Source organism: Hydra viridissima, unplaced genomic scaffold (genome assembly GCF_058129835.1).
Source record: "Hydra viridissima isolate aposymbiotic clone 2 unplaced genomic scaffold, HvirCarnegie_v1 scaffold_1, whole genome shotgun sequence".
Lineage (NCBI taxonomy): Eukaryota > Metazoa > Cnidaria > Hydrozoa > Anthoathecata > Hydridae > Hydra > Hydra viridissima.
Genome location: NW_028324300.1, coordinates 1,359,577 through 1,372,697, shown reverse-complemented (window position 1 = coordinate 1,372,697; position 13,121 = coordinate 1,359,577). Strand labels below are relative to the sequence as shown.

Here is a 13,121-nt window from a genome sequence, read left to right as displayed (position 1 = left end):
ATAAAATGTTAATATAAAAAGTTGATGAGGCTAAATCATAATTTTGCATACTTTTTCCTTTTCTTTTTGTTTCAAATAATTTTCTTTACCTTTGTTTTGTTGAGTTCTGCTGCTAAAAACATGGCAGAAATTTTTCTATATGAATAACCTTTTTCACGTAAAATACATATAAAGTTCTTCAGTATTCTTTATTAAATTTAAAACTGCACAAAAGTTTTAACCAAAATATTTTTTGTAAGCTTAGGTTTGACAGTAGCATGATACTTTCCGGCATGGTAAGGATGTTTTCAGTAATTTTAATTGGTTGCTTTTAATAGACTTATGTTTATATTTATACTTGAAAATGGCATTAGTGTGCGCATTTAATGTCTTGAATTTAATAAAAAATTTGAGAAATGGTGAAAGTAAAGAAAGAATATTGTGAAGAACTTCGTGGCAAAATATGTATTTTACGTGAAGAAGGTTATTCATATAGAAAAATTGCTTCCAGGTTAAAAATATCCGAATCAGGTGTGAGATATGCTCTACAACGATTGCATGATATTGGTTCCAACAGTGACAGATCACGTTCTGGAAGACCAAGAGTTACATCACGGCAAGAAGATACGTTTATTGTTGTGTCCAGCAAAAGAAATAGAAAAATTCCAGCCACAATTTTAACAGCAGAACTCAACAAAACAAGGGTAGAGCCAGTATCAACTGATACTGTAAAAAGAAGACTAAGATCAGTCAACTTAATTGGACGCATTGCTGCACGTAAACCTTTGTTGAGGGCAGTAAATAAGAAGAAAAGATTGGAATGGGCAAAAATGCATAAAAATTGGGGATTAGAAGATTGGAAGAAAGTTCTATGGACAGACGAGAGTAGGTTTGAACTTTTTGGTACCCGACGTCGCGTGCATGTTAGGCGTTTACCTAATGAAAGAGTGCTTCCTCAATGTATACAAAGTACTGTAAAACATGGAGGTGGTAATATTATGCTTTGGGGTTGTTTTGGCAATGGGTTAACTGGAGATTTAGTTAAAATCACATCTACCATGGATAAACACATGTACCATAATATTTTGGTTAAGCACGCGATTCCATCTGGTATTTGTATAATTGGGAAAGGATTCATCATGCAGCAGGACAACGATCCAAAACATGCATCTGGATTATGCAAAAATTATTTGAAACTAAAAAAAATGGGAAAAGTTTGCAAAATTATGACTTGGCCTCCTCAATCACCAGATCTATCACCCATCGAAAAGTTGTGGGATGAACTGGATCGGAAGATCAGAGAAGCAGGTGAAACATCTTTTATTAATCAGCAAATGTTATGGGAACGTTTGCAAAAAACATGGAATCAGATAACAGCGGAAACCATGAATAAATTATTAGCCCGAATGCCAAGATTATGCGCTGCTGTTATACGCTCCAAGGGGTCTCATATTGATGAAAATAAAAATTAACATTTACAACTTAGTATATTAACATTTTCTTGATTTTATATATTTAAAATCATCCTAAAATGTATTGTATTTACTGTCTAATTCATTGTTTAATAAACAATTAAAAATAAACGCAATTTTCTTGCAAACTTTTGTTACTTTATTGAAATATTACAAATGAGCGGAGACTTTTGCACGGTAGTGTATATATATATATATATATATATATATATATATATATATATATATATATATATATATATATATATATTAGGGTGGTAGTCAAAAATTAAATGTTCAGATTTTGTCTGGGACAACCTCTAGTCCTGTTCCTATTGATCTCATGAACTCATGTGCAAAATTTCATAAAAATATTCTTTCATTAAAGGGTGCCACATGCCAACTGATAAAACCACATGTACGCGATAGAAAAGATAGCCGTGTAAATTAATGTGTTGTTGAATATTATTGAAATCTTAAAATAAATTTTTTTATCTGTAAATCCATTTTGAACACAACCAGATGTCTTTTCAATGAGGTGTACTCTTTATGTTTTTTTTGAGAATCTGACCAGTTGTTAAATTTATCAACTAATTAATGTTCTGTATATGAAAAATATTTATAAATTTCCAAATACAGATAAAAAAAAACAGAAATTTTACTCCATAGCATTTTTAGAAATTTGTTACATTCAAATAGTTAAATTTTTATAGTGCTTAAATATTAATTACTTAGCTGCAGCCCACTTACTTATTTTTTCTATCCCAGAATTCCTTGTAATTTGCCACCCAATCGCCATTTTGTATGTTTATCACTATCAGACTACCAAATTAATTATTTTAACTAAAATTTTTCATTTTTAACATTTTTGCAGTGGAATGTCTCAATTGTGAAAAGTCAGTCGTGACAGATATGAAGACGGTATATCAGATCCTGAAACAGCTTTAGTTTTTAACAGCAACAGAGAAATTATGAAAGAAGCTATTGATTTCATTCAAAACTGCTTGCTGACAGAGAACCAGCCTCGTGATGATTATAGGGAACTTTTAGAACTGTCTTTGATCTACCTGGGTCATATTCCTCCTCGCGGGGTTCATTTTATGGCTCCTGGGGCTATGCATCGGGCCAGATGGATGGCCATGGCTATTTATTCAATCAAAACTTTTCTCTTCAGATCCCAGTTTCGCATGGCAAAGCGTGAAATAAATTTATCACGTTTCTTGAATATTTTTGTCTGCTTTGTCTATCTCAACTCATGGTTTACTGCTTCGCTGTCCATTCAAGCTCCACTGAATGATCTCATGTGCCTTAAACGACTTACACAATTCAGGACAATAAATTTAAATGTTGCAAATGTAGCGATAAAGGCATTGTCTCGTCATATGTGGTACCTCAGTGAGGAACTGATTGCCTTTAGTTTTTTTGATGATCGTGTTGATGCAGCTACAAAATACGAGATGGTAAATGCAATGAAAACAAAAACTGGAAATGGAATTCCTGCAAAACGTGTTCAACTACGTGAAAACAACATTTCATCATCAGAGCTTGCTGATTTCATTAACTCGAACACCATGAGGTTTTTTGTTATACTGGGCATCTCAACTTCTTGGCTCGAATTGGATTCATCTTTGTGGAACGAGGACCAAGTTTTTATTGCAGCTAAGCATTTTGTAGCCGGTTTGAGCGTTGTGAATGACAGAGCAGAGAGAGGAGTTGCTCTTATCCAAGACTTTAACCAAACTCTAACAAAAGATGAAGGACAAAAGCAAGCACTTCTCCATGTTATGTCTGAGCATCGAAAACAGTTTCCAGATGCCAAGAAATCCACTGTTGTTAAACAGGACTAAATAGTCATTTTTCCATTCAAAACAAAATGAAAAGCTAAAATGATATTGAAATTATAGTTATTTTTTCATGGTTTTCAATGTTCATTACTTTGTTATTTAAAAACTTTTGAATTAAAATAGTTTATGTAGAAAAAATTTTTTAAAGTGCTTGCAGCCATTAGCGTCAACCTTAGTGAAACTTTCAACCCCGTGTGGCACCCCTTAATGATGAAATATCCTTCTCAAATTTTGCACATAAGTTTGTTATGCTAAAAGGAACAAAAATAGAGGTTGTCCCATCAATTTACTTTGAAAAAGTTTTTTGAGCACCACCCTAATATATATATATATATATATATATATATATATATATATATATATATATATATATATATATATATATATATATATATATATATATATATATATATACATATATAGATATATATTAATATATATATATATATTAATATATATATATATATATATACACACACACATACATACATATAAATACATATATACATATATAAATAACGGTTAAACGGTTTTAACTGAGTTACGTGTTTTTGCTTGCGATAAGGAGGCGACTAGTTAGGGAGAAAGGGAGAAAGAAAAACATTTTTGCTTTGTTCCAACTAATAGTGCAGTGGTTAAGGTAACCTTCTCGTCATGGTCTTTGTCATGATGTCTCGTCATGATTTTGTCACCATGGTGTTTCGAAGAGACTATGGCGCCTAGTCCCATGACCTACTATTTGGGTCCACTACTACGCTAAATTGAGCCTATGCTCAAATTTGTAAAGCACTAATATTTTTTAAGTAAACCATGTTCGGGTTATTTCAAGAGGGAAGACTAGCTGGCTATTTGGTACTACTATTGTTGTCTACAAACATAAAGGTAATAGAAAGTGAATGTTCTTACCATTCCAAGGCTCTAGATTCGGATCAGGATCAGTAGTAGTGTTTAAATATTATAGTTATAATAGTAAAAAGTAAGTTTTCGTTTAAGCCATTTGCCAATTTGTAAAAGAGAAATTTTAATTGCTTCAATTTTATACTATGGACGGTCTCTTGGAATAATTTATCATATTTAGTAACTTTTTACTTACAGGAAACAAATCAATATTTTAATTTCAGTGGTTATTTGTAAGCCGATTTGAATTCACACATGCCAAATATTTTGCCTAATGTCAATATCTGTTTTATCGATAGATATTATTCAATTGAAAAAACCATGGTGTGGTTCCAAACTTTATCAATATTCGCCTGTGACTCAAGTGGACAAATAAATTCCTCTTAATCTGCAACTTTACCATACCTTAATTCTGCAGTTTCTTTAACTGTAGCCAGTTTTCAACCATTTAGCCCCATACTGTTATTCGTTTTCAAGTTGATGTTCTTAATTATTATGTAAATTATTAGCTTAGGTTTTTAGGTTCCTTTGAGGTTGATGGGATATACACGGAATTTAAATCCTTATCCCGAGATGTTATATTATTCTACACAAAGGGCATTATGATAGTTACAATATTGATAGTATTAGTCCCTCATAATATTCATAACAATAATAATATTCATAATAATAATATTCATAATAATAATAATATTCATAATAATAATATTCATAATAATAATATTCATAATAATAATACAAATAATAATAATGATAGTATGCTTAATCATGATCACTAAGATAAGGCAGGAGTTGGATGAGAGAAAGCGTATTGAAAACAAAATTGTAATAAGCAACATTTAATCATCCCAGGGCTCTGAGGTTGAAATTAAGGAGGAAGATGATCAGCTACTAAGAGAAACCTTATCTGTACTACAAGTGAATGAAGAAACAACACCAAAATCATTTAGATTAAAGAAGACAACAAAAATGATCTTAGTTGAACTGAAAATTAAAGAATTAGACAGTTCAGCACAAGCCAATGCACGCAAATTGAGAGACAATGAAAAATTCAAAGGTGTCTATATTAACCCTGATAAAAATAGTGTTCAGCGAGCAATCGAGAAGAGACAGCGAGAAAGAAGAGTTGAGCTAAATGCAATTATAAAATACCAGGATAGCATGGGTAGACGTTGTGGTGTTAACAAAGGGAAAAAGTCTTTCTATGTCGCAAGAAATGGAGCTTTGAAAAAATAGCAGTAGAGCTTTCAGAATTTGAATCTAACTACTTTTTACAAAAAGGTCTACAAGTGTTGCAACCTGTACAACACCAGAACCATCAAGATAAAATACAGAGTTGTTAGCAATTAATGAACAACTTAGTGTTTAGAACTAAGCATGCCCAACCGACTATCTGTAACGAAAACACCATCTCTATAGCCATCAACAAAAAATCTAGCAAAAATAGTAATTATACATCCTTAAGTGAAATCACCTGTTTCTATACAAATGCTTCATCACTTGGTAATAAAAGGGACATTCTTGCTGCAACTGTCACAACATTAAATTCTCTAATGATAGTGGCAATAACAGAAACTTGGTTCAATAACTACTCCAACTTCCAATTACCAAATTACAATCTTTTTAAAAACAACAGACCTGACTCATATGGTGGTGTTGCTATTTGTAAATGACAAGACATACAAGTATCCTACTTTAATGCAATTGAGCTTCATACAAAAATGCCAGGCCAGGTATGGTGTATAATATCTCACAAAAGTAAAAAATTCCTTTTTAGATGTATTTATCGAGAGCCATCTGCAAGTATAGAACTTAACAGAATAATTAATTGTAACCTAATTTATGCTGCTAATATAGCAAAAAAGAAAGGTATGGCGTTACAAATAATTGGTGATTTCAGTCACCCTTAAATACTGTGGACAGCAGCTGGTGGCAGCACTAAGAAAAATGCAACAATGTCGAGCACTGACTTTTTGGAATCTGTCAACATTGCAGCTCTTGCACAGCATTTCACAAAACCTACTTTTGGTAATAATACTCTTGACCTGGTGCTAACTGAATGCCCCTCCAGAATTATAGAACTCATTATTGGTCTCTCTCTTGGCATGTCAGTTTCTTGTTTGAACAATCAATCTTGCCAACCAGGGTTTTATTACAAACCAAACCAAATTACGGTAGAGGCGACTATAAAAGTCTAAACAAATATTTTGCAGATGTAGAATCGAGGAAACAACTTGATAAGTTCAAAAACAATCCCATTATGATAAAGCAACTCATTGAGTCTCAATACAAAGAAGGATTAGCTAAATATATACCCAATCAAGCATCATCAACTCAAAAACAGATCGAAACCAAAATGGTTTACTACAAGTATTAAAAATCTAAGAAAATAGAAATTTAACCTTTGGTCAAAACTGCTAGCCAGCTCACCCATTACTCATCTATCTATCAGCCCACTCTACAAAGCAACTTGCAAGCAGTTAAAAAAAGACATACTCGCTGCACGAAAAAGCTATGAATCAAAGCTTGCCTCACTTTCAAAATCTAATTCAAAAGTTGTATACAATTATATTTTCAGTCAAAAAAAGCAAAGTTTACTGTTCCCACTTTGACAAAAGGCGGCATGGAGTTAACAACATCGTTTCAAAAAGGAGCTTTTTCTAAAACTGACCACAACAACAAGTTAACATTCCTAAACAGGACTGATCAGGTATGCAAGATTGATCAATTTAATCTTAATGAATCTGCGGTTTTTGGTGAGTTGAGTAATTTGAAAAATTACAAAGCAATTGGCCCAGATGCATAAGTCCTTATGTTCTCAATGAGTGTGTCACTAGATCAGCTTGGCTTATTTCTCTTCTGATAGTTTAATCATTTGAAACAGGTATAATACCTAATAATTGGAAAGAAGCAACTGTGATACCAATATGTAAAGAAAAAGGTAAACAAAGTGACCCGTCTGAATATACCAATATCTTTAATAACCATAATATGTAAAATTATGGAAAGATTGTTGAAAAAACATATGATGAGTCACCTGGTTCAGCACAAGTTAATTACTAAGCATCAACATGGCTTCGTTAGACAAAAATCATGTATTACAAATTTATTAGAGACAGTAGTCATTACATCAGAGGCAAAGAACTGTGGTCTTTACGCAATCATAGTCTATCTGGATTTTGCGAAAGCCTTCGATAAAGTCTGTCATGAAGCGTTAGTTGTCAAATTAGAGGAATATGGTTTCAAAGGTAAACTACTGAGATGGCTAAAATCATTTCTTATGGACAGAAAACAAAGAGTTTTTATTGAGAAAAACAACTCTAAGTGGATAAAGATTCAGAGTGGTGTGCCACAAGGATCTGTTCTAGGTCCTTTACTTTTTATAATGTACATAAATGACATTCCAGATGTTGTCATATGCTCACTTATGCTTTTTGCTAATGACAGCAAACTAATAAATATAATAAAAAATCAATTTGACATTGTACAGCTGCAGACAGATCTTAATGCTGTGGCTAAATGGGCAGATAATTGGAAAATGGAGTTTAATGCTAGCAAATGCAAAGTATTAACAATAAAAAAATCGACCAAAACAATAATCTATGACCATAAATTTAGTATACAAAATCAAGATAACAGCCGAGCATATTTATTGTGTACCAACCAAGAGAGAGATCTTGGAATTTTAATAACTAGCGATCTAAAATGGTCAGCCCAATCAAAATATGCAGCAGTTAAAGCCAGTGGAGCACTAGCTTCACTCAAGCGGATGTTTAGATACTGGAACCCTTCAATGTTTAAAACACTTTATACCACATTTTTGAGACCTCACCTTGAGTATGGAAAGCTTACATGGGCTCCAATAAACAAAGTCGATGAAAAAGTTATCGAACGTGTACAAAGAAGAGCCACTAAATTATGCCATTCATTAAGGGGAAAGAAATATGAAGATAGACTAGCCATACTCAATATCGAATCAATCAAAGCACGTAGTATACGAGCAGATACAATTCAACATTTTAAGGAAAGCACTGGTCTTAACACTACATCATAGATCCACCCTCCAAACATGTCCCAATCTGGTGATTGTCCTGGGCCAGCAGGTGCATTTAGAAGAAATAAGGAACAAATAATCAAACAACTTACAAATAACTGTTGTCAAAGAGAATACTTTTTCTTAAATAGAGTGGTTAACTACTACCACTACCACTACCACTACCACTACCACTACCACTACCACTACTACTACTACTACTACTACTACTACTACTACTACTAATAATAATAATAATAATAATAATAATAATAATAATGACCAAAATAATAATAATAGTAATAATAATAATAATAATAATAATAATGATAACAATAATAATAATAATAACAAAAAAAATAATAATAATAATATTAACAATAATAATAATAACAATAACAATAATAATAATAATAATAATAATAATAATAATAATAATAATAATAATAATAATAATAATAATAATAATAATAATAATAATAACAATAATAAAAATAATAATAATAATAATAACGATGATGATAAAAATAATCATAATAAAAACCTATGATAGTAATAATAATAACAAATAGTAGTAATTACATCAATGTTACTAACCCTTAAACTCCACCTTCTGGGTGATGCAGCCATTTCAAAATTATTTTTATTTTCATGAGGTTTAACTCAACTTAATGAGCCTGAGCTTCTTTGACTTGTCCTAACTTTACAATATGTTTATAATGGCATATAACGCTGATCACTCTACTGCTGGGTAACAGCCTGCCCCCTATCCAAAGTATAATACTTTTATTGAAATAGCAATTGGCTGATGCAGCCAAAACTATGAAAGTTATATACTGAGTTATGTACATTACATTAGTTATTTGATGAAATACACTGTAATGAATTATGATTTAGGCTCAGAAATTTTTTTATTATGCATAAAAACAAATTATATGGATTGTATATATGTGTTTCTCAGAGATTTGTGGAGTGACGAACTTGGAATTTCTGCCTACAAAGGTACAATGTCTCGTGAAAGATTTGAGTTAATCACAAAGTTCATGAGATTTGATAACAAGGAAACACGCACTGAAAGACGCCAATTTGATAAACTAGCAGCTTTTAGAGAGATGGGAGCAATTTCTCAAACGTTGTCGGCAATGCTTCATAGTTTTCGATATGGTTTTGTGTCGATGAACAAATAGTTCCAACACGTGGGAGAGTGCCTTTTAAAGTTTACATGCCAAAAAAACCTGACAAATATGGCATCAAAGTGTGGGCGTTAACTTGTTCAAAGTCTTGCTACTTTTGTAATCTGAGATTTATTTAGGAATGATTGCTAGGGAAAAAGAAGTAGGGCAAGGGAAACGAGTGGTGCTACAGCTAACTGAACCAATTCATGGTAGAGGGAGAAATATCACAACTGACCAATTCTTCTAATCTATTCCGCTAGCCAAAGAACTTCTAGCACGGAACCTCACCCTGCTCGGAACCCTGAATCGTATCAAACCAGATGTCGCTCCCCAACTACTTCTTCCTCGAGTTCAATTTGATTCTATAACTGTGTATTCTAAAAAAATGCAGCTAGTGAGTTACATTCCAAAAACTAACAAGGTTGTCATTATGTCCTCTACTCTCCATACATCTACGGAAGTGTCAGAAGAAACGCATCGAAAGCCATTTTCGATCCTCCAATACAATAATACTAATTTTGGTGAAGATACTGTTGACCAACTAATTCATGCATACACTACACGGTGAAAGATAAGACTAAAGTTTAGTAACAGTTTTTTTCCTTACGATATTTAAAATTTTAAAAAATTTGCATCTTGTAATTTTTTCTAGACACTGCGTTGGTTAATGACTTTGATTGGCCATCTCCTCGATCTTGCTGCCATTAATGCCAGTATTTTGTTCTTCTTTAACAAGCCACAGTGGGAAGGTGATCATAGTGGATCAAAAAGACGACAATTCTTGCTGAAAATGAGCCTGGAAATGATGAAAATAGCAACTGAACATCGAATTATTTAGCATCCGAGAGGGGCATTTCAACCTGGCCCTAGACGCGCCATTGCTTCTATGTCGACAGAATAGAATAATCCACCCCAATGCCTTACTCAAAATTAGAAAATGATGTTATTTGTGTCAGCTTTGTCAGCGACGTGTCTTTACAAGATGTTCCAAGTGCACCAAACACACTTGCAGAGAACACTCGTCAATTATTTATGATATTTGTAAATAGTGATGTAGAATCATCGCCGACATGAAATATTGCTTTTTTGTTTTTATATTTTACTTAAGAAACCATAAATAACAGATAATTTTGTTGTTCTTTTAAACAAAAAAAAGTTATAATGGATTCCTATTAAACTTGAAATGTCGAAGCCTTTTATTTACTCTCTGGCTGCAGCAGCCAAGGATGCTTAAGGTTGTAAAACAAGCGCGGAAATTAAGGGTTATTTATAAAAATACTATCAATATATTATCAACTGCCGCTATTTCGTAAATTTACAAGTGAATTTCCGATTGATTGGGTATTGCGGTAAGATGTTATGGGTGGATACGGCCATTGTTCTCTGAGATTAATGTCCGTTTCTATCAGATGCCAGTGTTTTTTTTTATTATTTTGCTAATGTGTCTACTAATTGCACTATGGGTTATTATTTGTGGTGTTATTCTGTTCGTTTTTTTAACTCTTTTGGGATTTTCAATTAGTTTGTGTAAAGTCCAGCGGAGCGCTTTCCTTACGTTTTTATTGATTATTTTCAATGGATATCCTCTCATTATCCATGTGCGAGCTAATATTTCTAGTTCTTTTCGCAAAGTCTTTATTGTCCGAGGTTATCCTGTTGTATCTTAGTGTTTGGTTGTATATAAGGCTAGATTTCAAGTGTGAGCGGTGATTTGAGTCATAATGGAGGAAGTTCATCGTGTCTGTCAGTTTAAGGTTAATTGTTGTGTTGTAATCTCCTTTGTTGTTTTTATAGATGGTAATGTCCATGAAATTAATGGCTGAGACGTATCGATTGAAAGTGAATTTGATGTTGGCATGGATGCTATTCATGAATTGGCGGACTTCGTTCAGTTTTTCCAGGGAACCACGGAATGCAAAGAATATGTCATGTATAAATCTTTTGTAGATGGATATTGAGTTAGGGAACTTATCTCTCATTATGGCATTTAGCTTACCCATAAATAGGTTAGCGTAAGGAGGTGCCATTCGTGTTCCCATGGAGGTTCCTGAAATTTGATGAAAGAATTCGTTTAAGTATTGGAAAGTACTGTGGGTCAAGATGGTTTCTAGGATGATGTTGATGAATGCACTAGGGGGGAGGGGGGGGGGGGCAGTGTTTAGGTCTTTTCTCAATTGGTGTTTGTTCCATAAAGATTCTGACTGCGTCGATTCCGTCCTTGTGTGGGATGTTTGTGTACAGTGAAGTTACTACTGCCGTTACTAGAATGCAGTTATCTGATGGAAATGTCTGCGATTGAAGTAGTCTGAGGAAAAGGGTCGTATCTTTGAAGTAGGATGGAAGGGACTCTGCTAATGGTTGGATAAAGTGTGATATGTATTTCGAGATTTTTTCCGTTGGTCCGTCGCATCCTGACACTATCGGTCTAAGTGGTATGTTGATTTTATGAATATTTGGTAGTCCATAGAACAACGGTGAACGGTAAGTTGTTGTCGGTCGTAGGTAAACGGCATTTTTTTTATCAATAACGTGGTGAATAAACTTGTAGTCCACTGAGTTGTTAATGTTCCTAATTACACTTTTTGTTGGGTCATATAGTAATTTTTTGTAGGTTGTGTTGTTTGACAGTAGTTCACGTATTTTCCGTTCATAATCGACTGTGTCTAAATGCATATTCCTCCTCCCTTTTTTGATGATGATATCAGGATTAGATCCTAATGATTTTAGTGCTGTTAACGTTTTGGGAGGTAAGTTATTTTTCTCCTTAGAAGTGTGAATGTTAAGGAGGGCTAAGATATCTTCATCCACTTTTCTCATGTAGTTTAACACACTCATGCTCTCCGTGTTTTGGGGTGTCCAATTAGATTTCATGTGGAACGGATGCCTGTGTTTCTTTGAGGAATTATTGTAGAAGTAAAGTTGTCGAAGAGGCATTTGTTTGAAGTTGTTGATGCTGGAGATAAATGTGTTGTTGGGTATGAATGTTGGAGTTGGTATGATGCTCAATCCTCTAGTTAATAGTTGTTTTTCTTCATCCGACAGATTATATATAGAATTATTGGCTATGAGTTTGTTTAAAAAGAGGTTTGGTTGTGATTGTGGTTCTAAATTAGCAAATGGATCAGTTTTTATTACTTCAATGATCAGGAAAAAAATTGATTAAAGATTAGCTATGTTAGATTCTACTCTAGTATTTCTGAGTGGGCACATAAACTATCTCTAAGCCGGCTATTTCATTTTGGTTTAATTCGCCCATCATTAGCCAAGTATCACTATTTGTTTTAAAGTAAACATTTCGGATTAGAAAGGTTTCTACTCGGTGAGTTTTTTTAACAGTTTAATCTCCACGTTTATAATATGGTATGTTTATTCGTTTTTATTCGGTGTGTTTTTTGTTTAGTCTCTACGTTTTTAATATAGTACGGTTATTAGTTTTTACAAGGTCCATTCTATCCTAGTATTGCTATTTGTTTCAGAGTTGATGTTTCTAATTTGATATGGTTTCCGCTCGGTGGTTTAATTTTTATTTTTCATGGTTTTTACTCAAATGTTAATTCGTTTTTCTCCAATCCAGTGTCTGGCCTAGTGTCATCATCCGTTTTTATAAAAATTCGGTTTCTAGCCTGCTATCAATATCTGTTTTTATAATTCTAGCCTCATGTCATTCATCGTTTTTCTACACTCCAGTTTCTAGCCTAGTGTTATTATTCTTTTTTTATAACTTTTGCAGTTATCTAGCCTA

At 33.1% G+C, this 13,121-nt stretch overlaps 1 protein-coding gene across 1 annotated transcript; it reads right to left on the bottom strand.

The window, feature by feature from the left end:
- Nucleotides 1-10,938: 10,938 nt before the first annotated feature.
- LOC149892832 (uncharacterized) lies at nucleotides 10,939-11,475 on the bottom strand. The gene has a single exon (XM_090080211.1). The coding sequence runs from the start codon at nucleotides 11,416-11,418 to the stop codon at nucleotides 10,939-10,941; it is 480 nt and encodes a 159-aa protein (XP_089936337.1). The 5' UTR covers nucleotides 11,419-11,475.
- Between the last annotated feature and the right edge of the window lie 1,646 nt (nucleotides 11,476-13,121).

Excerpts from the sequence above, each read along its gene's own strand:
- LOC149892832 (XM_090080211.1), bottom strand. The coding sequence starts at position 11,418 with ATGGGAACACGAATGGCACCTCCTTACGCTAACCTATTTATGGGTAAG.